We start from the raw sequence: 11,328 nt of genomic DNA on the forward strand, positions 1-11,328 counted from the left end.
ATCAAAGGGAGTAGATGCTTTGGGATGTACTTAGAAAAATAAATCATATTTTTTTAAGCATCGGTGTTTATTTTTACAGAAAAACGTCTAATTAAGTGTCTATAATGTCACCGATGCTTGAGAAAAATCGATTTTCTTTCTCTAAGCACGTTGCATTGTATAAGTGTCAAAAAGATACCAGATTGTATAATTGCATTTCGTGTGTGTCGACTCAGCCACCGCTCAAAAGAAAAATGTGTGTTGATTCAGCCGTAAACTCGAGCTGCCCCTTCCAATCCGCCGGTGGTTGTACCGAGAGGTAATATCACTAGCAGTCACAAAACTTGCGTCGGATGTGCATTTTAGTGCTAGAACTTGCAAAATATATCGTTGTGGTCGCATAACTTGCGTTTACGTGCACATACGGTCACAAATCCCGTCTGCCTTCATACGACGTGCTGGCGTGGCATACCTGGCCCGCTGGCAGCCTCTGATTCCGTCCGGCGCGGCGCGCGCGCGTCTTCTTTGCAGAAAACCCCTTAGCCCGTTCAGTCAATCGATTATTTTGATCAAATTTCTGCTGTTTTATAAATCATTTTTGACAAAAATCTCAGCAACTATTTTGACCAAATTGGACAGGATATCTGCTGTTTTATAAATCCGTTTTGGCAAAAAATCGCAGCAACTTTTTTGACCAAGTTGGACAACATTTCTGCTGTTTTATTAAGCTTTTGGCCAAGATTTGTAATATAGCAGACTTGCAACAAGGATCTAGCACGGACAAATTGACCTTAAGTGAACAGGAACAGACCATAATTGAAATGACATATTTGGCACTAACATAAGTAGTTTCTTAGTCGTACGAACCAAACCAAAAGTGACATAACTGTTATCACATCGTCTTCTAAATAAGTACTGAACTAGAGACCACAAGTTCATTCATGAACTCCATCACCAAACCAACAAGTTCATTCAAGAACTCCATCAGACTTTCACCTAAAGATGCATGTAATGTAAACTACAAAGACAAAAAGTCATGCAGATCATCAAGACAACCTTCATCATAGAGATAAGGATCCTGGCTAGCTCCTGGTGCATTTTGGCTAAAAATGACCTCCTCCTCACCCTGCATGACAAGTGGCGGTTCATGTATTGTGGATCCATCGGGTCCAAATAGCAAGTTGAAGAAACCTGGAGCAGCAGCTCTTGCTCCTCTTGGATTGCCACCTCCTCTTGCATTGGCCCCTCCTCTTGCATTGCCACCTCCTCTTGCAATGCCACCTCCTCTTGCATTGGCCCCTCCTCTTGCATTGCCACCTCCTCTTGCATTGGCCCCACTTGTTGGAGCATTGCTTCCAGTTGTTGCAACATTGCTTCCCATTGCAATATTGCCTTCCCTTGCCTGCTTTTTCCTTGGCCTTGCAACTTTCTCATTAGCAGTCTTTCTCACCCTGCCTCTTGACATGGCTGTTGTAACTCTAACCATAGGAATTGAGTCTCTGGCATTGGCAATGAAGCTAGACTCAGGTAGGGGGGCAAATTCCCTAGGTGCTGGATATGTAAACTTCTCCTGCTCACACAAGTACAATATAAAAAGGTGGGTATGTAAGCACTTAAATGGTAATTACATCTGCATAATTTTGTCACCGAATATATTACCATTTCTTGCATATTGTAAACCATTGAGTCAGGGGTTTGTGTTGGATCGAGCTGAGGGTAGACTCTGTGTGGCATGATGTTCTGCAACAGGTGAAGCCAATGTATCAATGTTTAAGTATAGTTTGAAGATTAGAGGGGAAAATATACAAGCAAAGGATGGTACAGCAATTATGCTTGGGTCGTCATATTCTTCTTCAATTGTTGTTTCCTCAGATGTTGTTTGATTAACATGATTGTGGTGGCCCTTCTTGTTATGGTCAGCAGCTCCACAAACAGAACAATGCATGGTCACACCATGTTTGCTCAATTTTTTCACCCCAGTCTTGTCTTTCTTCTCTTCTGGATCTTTTTTCCTGTTCTTCTTAGGCCTGCCCATTACTTTTGTGTACAGGGGTGGGTGAACAGCAATGCCATGCATTTTTTCCCATTGCTGTGGGTCCCTCATTGGCATCATATTAAATCCATAACACTTCTTATATTCCTCAACAGTGTAGCATGAATGGACCATGCTCTCTGGCTCAATTCTCTCATGCCTAAAACATGCAATTGCATGATGGCAAGGTATGCCAGATAGTACCCACCTTTTGCATTCACAAGAAAGCATTTTCAGGTCAACAATGTATGTGTTGTTCAAAGAGAAAACCTTGCAAACACCTTGCCCATACTCTTGCACCCTGCAGTTCTTTGCCCACTCCACATACTTGTCCAATTTCTTCTGTATCTTGGGACATAATCTGCCTGTCCATTTCTCTGCCTCTCTCTGCTTACCAACAATCCTGTTTGTTAGCTTCCACATTATCTGGTCCAACATTGACTTAATTGGCATTTCCCTCGCATCCAAAATGTAACTGCAAAATAGTACCAAATATGTAAGCACACAGTTGGCATTTGATTTTTTGTTGACAAGAAAATAACAAGAGAGGAAAAAGTAACAAGAGAGTAACCTATTGAACACTTCTGACATATTGTTTAGTAATATGTCACACTTGCAAAACGGGTCAAAGAATGCTTTGATCCATGTTCTTGGCTCCAATTTCTCAACCCAGGTGTAGGCACCCAAGCTGTGTTCTTTCATTAGATCCATGTTCCTGGTGTATGCAGCTTTATTAGTGGACCTTGCTATAGACCATAGATCATTCTTGAGCTGCTCTCCCTTGTGTACTTTATGGAAATTTTGATAAATGTGCCTAACACAGTTTCTATGTTCTGAATGAGGGAAAACCTTTTTCACTGCGTTTATTAATCCCTGCAAAACAGAACACATTAATCTCTGCAAAACAGCACACACTTATGTTGTTGCAATGAAGAAATTGAATAATCTAGTACTAACCTTCTGCTTGTCACTCATAATGGTGTATGGTGAGGTGTTCATTATGTTCAGGTCATCTTTTAAGGATGCTAAGAACCACTTCCAGCTATGGGTTGACTCCATTTCACATAACCCAAATGCTACTGGAAAGATACAATCATTGGGATTGATTCCAACGGCTGTTAGTAATGTTCCCTTGTATCTCGTTTTAATGTGACAACCATCCAGGAAAATGATTGGTCTACATCCCTTAAGGAATCCCGTCTTGCATGCATCATACGACCAGTACAATGTGGAAAAGTGGTCTTGTACCTTCTTTGTCTTCTCATCAAATACTTCCTTAGTGCACAAGAAGAACTGGCTTCCTGGATTGCTCCTTCTAAGCTCCTGACCATAGTCCCACAAAGTATTATATTGGTCATCATCTACTCCCCTTATTTGATTCACTGTTGCTCTCCTAGCTCTTCCCAACTTACTCCTGTGTGGAACCAAATTATATTCTGTCTCCACCTTATCTGAAAATTTCTTCAGAGGCATTTTTTCATTGTCTCTGAATTCTTCTCTGAACTTGTTAGTAAGAAAAGGAGCAGTCAGAACTCTCAGGTCCCATGCTTTTGTGCAAGTGTGATTGTCAACATACTTCTTGATCTGTATGCTACTTGACCTGTTATCTTTACCTGCCTTCAAGTACCAAGTGCAACCAGGCTTGCATACAGCCTCTAGTGATACTGAAGTATTTCGGAGCTTGTTCACTTTCACCCTATTCCTTACACTGTATGCAGTGAGAGCATGCCTCAATTCCTTCATATCTGCAAACACCAACCCAATCTTAAACACAGGTGCATTCAGATCAGTTGTTGGGTTGAAAGTACTGAATTTGTGCTTCAACTTCTCTTTCTCTTCTTTCGACATATTTAAGTGGCTGTCCTCCAAAGCATCTTCTGGAAGTTCTTCTTCAAAGTCTGGCAATATGTTCTTCTCTCTGTGATCATCAACATCTTTGTCTACATTTGCGTCAAACAAATCATCATCACCTTCTGCAACTTCATAGTCACTCTCATAGAACTCCTCGTCTGTTTCTGACCCTGCATCCTCATCATTTCCCTCTTCTTCACTATTGTTAACATCCTCAATATTCTCCTCCTCCATAGCATTCCTTGAGCTACATCCTTCTCCAAATGACATAGATCTCCTTGTTGTCCTTGACATTTTCTCTCTAGGACTCTGCTCTTTCTCTGGATAACTGACATTTTCTTTTCCATGCCTCTTTGGAGTAATAACCTTAGGTGGATCCTTCACTCCATTTGTCAGAACATCATCTTTGTTTAATGACTGCAGGGTATCACCATGGTCTACTATCAGCAGCAGGTTCTTGTGCTCTAATGTTGCACAAATCATAAGAACAATGTCGGCATCACAGGTTAAGAGCTTCAGGCCATCACTAACTGTCTTTCTTGGTTCACACCAGTAAACATCAATCTTTGAAGCTTGTCTATCATAGCCCAGCTGCAGAAGAAAGTCATCAATCCAGAGTAAGGACCAAGTGTCAGTCTGACAATTGTCAAACCAATCAACCTCATAGTCCATGTATGTTCTGTTTATGTCACTGCCACAAAAGAAACCACTATGGTGGATCTCAACACTGAACAGACCATCAAAATCTCCTGCAATGTAAAAGAGTTCATAACAAATCAGTACATCATGTTAAAATGTCAGATTCAGTTAACAAGTACATCAGTCCTTCCAACAAGTTCAGAGAAAAAATTCAGTTAACAAGTACATCAGTCCTCCCAACAAGTTCAGAGAAAAAATTCAGCAAATGCCAACTTCAGTTAACTGCAGCAATGTCAAACAGCGGTAGCAAGTTCGTTTCTCGGTCAGTGCACAAATAATGTTGGCTTTTGGCTTTTGATCGCTAGACCAAAAATCCCAGGAGCCGATACACGTATGATGTGCAAAGCTAGCTAGCAGGCAAGCAGCTTAATTGATTCCTGTACGTAGAGCTGGCGAGCTTGCAACTAGCGAAGCTAGCGATCGGCTGTCTCGGCGAAACCTCTCGGCAGAACAAAACTGATCGATGGATTGATAGCCAAAGGCTCTTGACGCGCCTTGCTCTTTTATTGCTTTTCTTCTGATCGGTACAAGTTACAGGGATTATACGTGCGTATATATAGCAGCTTGGACTAGCACTCAAACCTACTCGGTTTGGACTTCTAATCCTACAACTACTACAAGTGCTCATCTGTGTCCGGCTAGGACTCTAACACCACACGTCGTGGTTACTCCTACAAATAAGCTCATGCACTAGCCGTTTTATTCCTAACTGAATTTAACTAACGACTAAACTAGGCGCAGGATAACACTGCACACATTCAGACTTTTGAAAGATTCAACTAGCAGCAGTACACATTGTCAAATATCTAATAAATAATTTTCCCCAATTAAACACTAGAACAATTTACATGGAGGCATCTCGTTCCTCTGATCATCAATTTCTATGGATAAAGCGACCTCCTCAATAACCCCTAATTAAACCCTAGCACGATTCCGCAAGCAGGGCCCCAACAACCATCCGTACGTAATGCCTAAGTCCAGAACGGGCTACGCACGGCGCCAACGTACATCAATCAGACTTGGTCGCCCTACCCCATGAACCCTAACTATGTCGGAGACGGCGAACATAACAACGAACAGATGCAGAGTCAAAAACGACAGAGGACAGTGGGACTAACCATACGGCGGCGCTGGATCGCCTCGCACCCGACGATGCGGGTCATCCATGTCCTACGACGACGGCCGCCGTGCCGCCACCGTGTTGGAAAAATCGACGGAGACAGAGGAGCGACACAGAGGAGGGAGACGAAGCGGTGAGGATGAGTGGGAATGAATGGGTAGCATTTTTGGGGACCCTTTGGGCAAAAAGAGCAGGCCTGCCTGTTTCCCCTGTTGGAGGGGTTTTTCAGCTAATTACGAAACGGGCTAAGGGGTTTTGTGTAAAGAAGACGCGCGCGCGCCGCGCCGGACGGAATCAGAGGCTGCCAGCGGGCCAGGTATGCCACGCCAGCACGTCGTATGAAGGCAGACGGGATTTGTGACCGTATGTGCACGTAAACGCAAGTTATGCGACTACAACGATGTATTTTGCAAGTTTTAGCACTAAAATGCACATCCAACGCAAGTTTTGTGACTGCTAGTGATATTACCTCTTGTACCGATCACCGGGTACACGGCACGTAACGTCCGAGCTCCAGCCAAATCCAGCGTTGCATGGTACGTACTCGGTGTGAACCTCCGAGACTCTCAAACCGCAACGGAATCCATGCATATCAGGTGCTACCGTGGCTCACGTGCTACCGTGATACGGGCTTCTGGGCCATCGGATTTTCAAATTGGACGGCTCCTAGTAACTTCGTAACATTTACAGAAAAGACTTTTAGGAGTCCAAAAATTACACATATGTGTAGCAGATCCAAAAACTCTCATGCACCGTCCGATCTAGAAATTCGACGGCTCAGAAGCCCGTATCACGGTAGCACCTGAGCCGCGGTAGCACCAGATACTCTCACCGGGTACACGGCACGTAACGCATAGACGTTGGAGCAACTACGCACAGGCAATCATACCGTGGCAGACCGGCACGTCACTAGGAGTAGGAGGCCAATGCGGACGGCGTGAGCCCACAGCCATTGATGCAGACAGACGAGCCACGTTTCAGAAATGGGGTTCCTCCATCCATCGTCCTCCTCACAACCTCTCTCATGCCATTGGCGTGCGAGGACTGAGGGAGTTTATTGCGCTGCTGGCCGGAGCGATGCGATGGCGATGTGACGTGACATGGCCACGCCAGCGTAATAATTTTGCACGCGCGCCCGGCCGGGGGTCATTCATTCATGGCCTTGCTCACTCCACTGCACCGCACATCCGTCGGGCCATCATTTCAGTACACATCATCATGCATCATACACCATGGCATGTCCGAAACTGCCAATGCCCGAAAGAAACCCCAACCTGCCACGCGGGCCACTCGTCGTCTGTCACATGTTAAATGGTCTGCACTGCCCAGAGTAGCTCATAGTGACGGGGTAGAGTTGAGCGTATGGGCGAGTGTACGAGGGTTTGCGTCTGTGATATTTTGAAAAACAATGTCTGTACTGCACGAAGTAGCATCGCTATATGGTCTTAGGTGTGGTTAGGTCTCATTCAACCGAGAGTTAATCAAGTCTCAGTTAAATGATATATTGTAGTTATATGTAAGAAGAAGAAAGAACTGAAAATAATATTTTTGTACGAATCTTCATGTAAAATCAAAGAAAGATACTATCGACTGAGACGTTTCAATCGATCGAGACATAGCAAAAACTGATGTTCTTAATCAACCTTACACAGTGAACCAATCACATCACGTATACTTACTGGAGGATCGGCCCAAGTTACCGGGCCACCGGGGCATTTTACTGCAGGGGCACACACGACACGAGATCGATCCACACACTAGTAGGACTACGACGGGAATTATCTGCTCACGGAAAGAGAGAGAGAGAGAGGACGAAGCGCCCACAAACCAACGCTGCATCGCCCACAAGTCGCTGTCGATCGGCCGAGCGCGCGCACAGTGGAGACGAATCCGTGACGAGCGCAAACGGACGCGAGCCACTGCCGCCTGCTCCTGGCTAGGGCCCGGCGCGAGAGGTAGAAACGGAGAATTTTACCCATGATTCGAGAGATGGGCGTCGTGAGGCAAAATCTGGCAAAGGGTCACGTCGATTGGACGGCCATCCATGGGGACGTTCCTCATACGCGGCCATGCTCTGACAGCCACAGGCTCCCAGATGTCTCCTTTTTTTACTGGCCATCCAAGAGTACTTTCGACGGTAAGAGATCTGCGGACAGCGTCCAGCTGGACAATTACCGCACGGCACGGGACAGCTGTCGTGTGTACACTGCACCGTAGCACTGGACTGGAGACCGTTACAGTGTTGCCCCATTGTTCGTATTAGGGACTAGGGAGTATGTACGTGTAAGCGTAGGTACACTCATGTGTCGCACTTGTGGCTGGCCGCTAGTACTGCGAGCCTACAGCTACTGGACAAGCAGAAGCAGGGCAGGAGCGCTACGCTACTTGTTGCTGTTGATTCACAGGCAGGAGTACGTGCGTACGTACTCAGCCAACTCCACCACGCGGGCCTATTCTGTCCAGCCCCGCTCGTTTGAGGTAAAAAAAACAAATAAGACGGCCCAGCGCGCGACGGCCCGGACACATCTGGTTCGTTTTGTGTCCGGGTCGACCCATTTCGAACGCAAACTTACACCGGGTTTGTGTCGCGGCAGACACCAGACGGACGCGCGCCTCGTCCGCATCGAGGCCGCGTGGCAGGCGGCCACCTACCTCCCCCCCGCCCACATGAATGCGCACGCGCGGGCGGTCCCGCCTGTCATCCGCCTAGGCGAGGGGTCGCGGTCCTTCTTAAATGAGAACCGTGGACCGGTCGTCGTCAACACTGTCCCGCGGCCTCCGCGAAACCCGACAGCCCCAGACCCCCAAACCCTAGCCTCGAGCTCGCCGGCCGGCCGCCCGCAGCCATGGGGCTATGGAACTACGGCCGCAAAGGCAAGCACGACCGCGAGCTGGCTCGTCGTCGGGACGCCGCCGCGGCTTGGTGAAGAAGGAGCAGCCCGCGTGTCCATCGCCACCACGTCGGGTCCCCCGCGCCGCCCGCGTTCTCCATCGCGCCCACGGCCGTCAGCGCGCGCGATCGACACTACATCGAGGCGGCCATCTGTCGTCGTTACTGGGAGACGAGGACGCCGCTGCCCTGGAGCGACGTCCACCTCCCCAATAACTGGCACCTATCGGCCGACTGTGTGTCGATCCCGCCCGTCCCGCAGAGCGGCCGTGCTCGCCGCCAGGAGATCCAGCGCCGCCGCCTCCTCCTCTCGGACGACCTCTACTACGACGAGAGGTACTCCCGCGACTCGCCAATGTGGGACACTTGGCTCCGCGATGAGCACGACGTGCGGCGGGCGTCGTTCTTCGCCGGCACGTCGACGGGGCCGCGACGGCCACGTGAGCCCCGAGCGGCTCCCCGGGCGTGCGGGCGCACGCGGGTGCGCGGCCTGACGCCCACGCCGTCGCCGTCGCCATATCCATCGCCACCCCCACCTCCTCGCATGACGGCGGAGGAGGAGGCCCGGCTCATGGTGCGTGTGCTGGAGGACTCCATGCACACGCACGACGAGCGCCAATGGGAGGGCCTCGAGGAGATGACGGCCCTCTCTGCGGCCGGCGACGTCGCCATCCCCGAGCCGGAGATGGTGCCGAAGGAGGAGGTGGTGGAGGAGCCGCCGGTGGCCACGTTCCACCCTGACCTGGTGGGCCAGGGGTGCAGCTGGTCGTGCTTCGCTGAGCAGATGGCGGCCGCCCCCGGGGGCGTGAACTGGTGCCCCACGCAGCCGCGGTCGCCGGAGCAGGAGGACTCGCCTCGGGAGGAGGTGGTGCAGGCCCCGCCTACTATCCAGTCCGCCGCCCCCGTGCACCACGGGTCGCCGACCCACCTGTGGACGCCGCCGGACAATGTCGACCTCGTCAGCGACGACGACAACACTGACGGCCAGTGAAGATGGCGACGGCCAAGCCATCGACGGGCGCGACAGGAGCGCGCGGGACGCGTTTTTTTATTTTGGTTTTAAGTTAATTATGAAACTGGGCTGTTTAAGTGGACTGAGAAACTGGGCCGTTTTATGGCCGTAACCCCTATATATGTTTTATGTTTTTTTAACTGCGTTTATTTACTTTTTTAGTCATTTCATTTAAGTTTTTAGAGCAACTCTAACGGGCCGACCCAAACGGACGGCGATTTCTTTCGCTTTTTGTCTGTTTGGGTCTGCCGCCCGCCCGGCGTCCGCTCTGTTTTTCATATGGGTCGGCAACGCGCCCAACATGCCGACCCATATGTGCAGGCGTGGCCGGCTAACCACCCAATTTTGCATTGCATTCAACATATTGTGAAATGAAAATTTAACAAGCAAAATAGTCCCCCAAATAAATAGTATAGTTTTACAGGCCAAATAAAAAAAATGTTTCACATAGTTTTGCAAACGAATAAAAGAAGATACATCTATTGGTTGCCAACATGAGTCCACATATGCTCAACCAAATCATTTTGCAGTTGCACGTGAGTCTCCCAATCACGCATATCTTCATTAAACTGAGTGAACTGCTCAAATGTTGCCGCTACTCTATGCTCAGGAACAACATTCTCACTCTGAAACTGAAAGCCTTGATCGTACAGACATTCCGGTCTCGTCTTCTACGATCATATTGTGTCGGGGGTTGGGTGCGACATATGCCAAAGGATGGCTTATCATGGTGGGGGCAAGACTGCTGCCGGAATATCCGGGGACGGGTATGCGAGTAGCACGCTCTAGTTTACCCAGGTTCGGGCTCTCCGGAGAGATAATACCCCTACTCCTGCATGCCTGAGTATATGTGGAGTATATCGCAACACAAAGCGCTCGTGGAGCTGTATTGGACTGAGAGTAATAGCAATGAGTTAGCTAGCTAGTGGCGTGGTGGCCGTGGCCTCTAGCCGAATGGGTGTATGCTCATACATGTGTGGATGGCTTGCTAGCTAGCTTGCTTGTGTGTGTGTCTGAGTCCATCCTCCTGGATGGATGGACAAGGCCTCCTTTTATAGTGTGAGCTAGCTTAGAGAGTAAGCCAAGTAGTGGCATGGGCAAGGCATGGTGGGTGTCATCCTTGTCCCCTAGGTCACTTCATAAATAGTGCCAGGGGACAAGTGACACTATACATGATGGCTGGGGTGACATATAAACAGTGCTCAGGTACAGTCATCTCGTCGGTGTCTTGTCGGTGTCGGGTCGGGCTGCAGTCGGCTGTCGGCTGGTTGGCGCAGCCGGCAGCCGACTGGGCAGAGCAGTCGGATGGGAAGCCGGCAGGAGCGGCCAGGCAATTGGACTGAGGGGCTTTGCTAGCCCCGATGTCTTGAAATATCGCCTTGCCATCTTCGGAGTATCCGTGGCCAATAACTTTGACAGTTGCCCCCGAGCCTTCGGGCAACTTGGCAAAGTTGGGCGGAGGTTCCTTGGCAGGTGTTAATATAGTCTCTGAGCCTGCGAGCCAGGAGGGGGTTTCCCACAGAAATGATCATGCAAAAAAGACGAAGTTAGTCCACGCAGATATATCAAATGTTTGCTTTTAGCATTGCAAGTTTTATGCGGAGGGTGCCGACTCGGTTCCGTCCGAGCCCCATTAATCTTTTTCGTGTCCCCTCCGCTTTTTGGCTTGTGCTCTTGCTTGCCGGACAGCCGCTCTGCGGTCTGTGGCTGAGAGTGGGCCACAAAGTGGAGAGTACAGTACTCAG

General features: G+C 49.0%; 1 protein-coding gene across 1 annotated transcript; it reads right to left on the reverse strand.

Annotated features, from left to right (window-relative positions):
- Positions 1-883: 883 nt before the first annotated feature.
- On the reverse strand, positions 884-5,824 carry LOC125537970. Its single transcript, XM_048701289.1, has 7 exons — positions 5,680-5,824; positions 3,260-4,611; positions 2,583-2,884; positions 1,802-2,486; positions 1,639-1,719; positions 1,094-1,549; positions 884-997 (listed from the first exon to the last, which is right to left on the reverse strand). The coding sequence occupies exons 1-7, from the start codon at positions 5,726-5,728 to the stop codon at positions 884-886; spliced, it is 3,039 nt and encodes a 1,012-aa protein (XP_048557246.1). The 5' UTR covers positions 5,729-5,824.
- Positions 5,825-11,328: the final 5,504 nt, after the last annotated feature.

The sequence above is a fragment of the Triticum urartu genome, chromosome 2 (assembly GCF_003073215.2).
Source record: "Triticum urartu cultivar G1812 chromosome 2, Tu2.1, whole genome shotgun sequence".
Classification (NCBI taxonomy): Eukaryota; Viridiplantae; Streptophyta; class Magnoliopsida; order Poales; family Poaceae; genus Triticum; species Triticum urartu.

Bases quoted from the DNA above. Each gene is read 5' to 3' on its own strand.
- LOC125537970 (XM_048701289.1), bottom strand. From the start codon at position 5,728: ATGGATGACCCGCATCGTCGGGTGCGAGGCGATCCAGCGCCGCCGTAT. The intron at 4,612-5,679 runs GTTAGTCCCACT...TTTACATTGCAG, and splicing joins CGATCCAGCGCCGCCGTATG to GAGATTTTGATGGTCTGTTC. The intron at 2,487-2,582 runs GTTACTCTCTTG...ACTATTTTGCAG, and splicing joins ATGTCAGAAGTGTTCAATAG to TTACATTTTGGATGCGAGGG.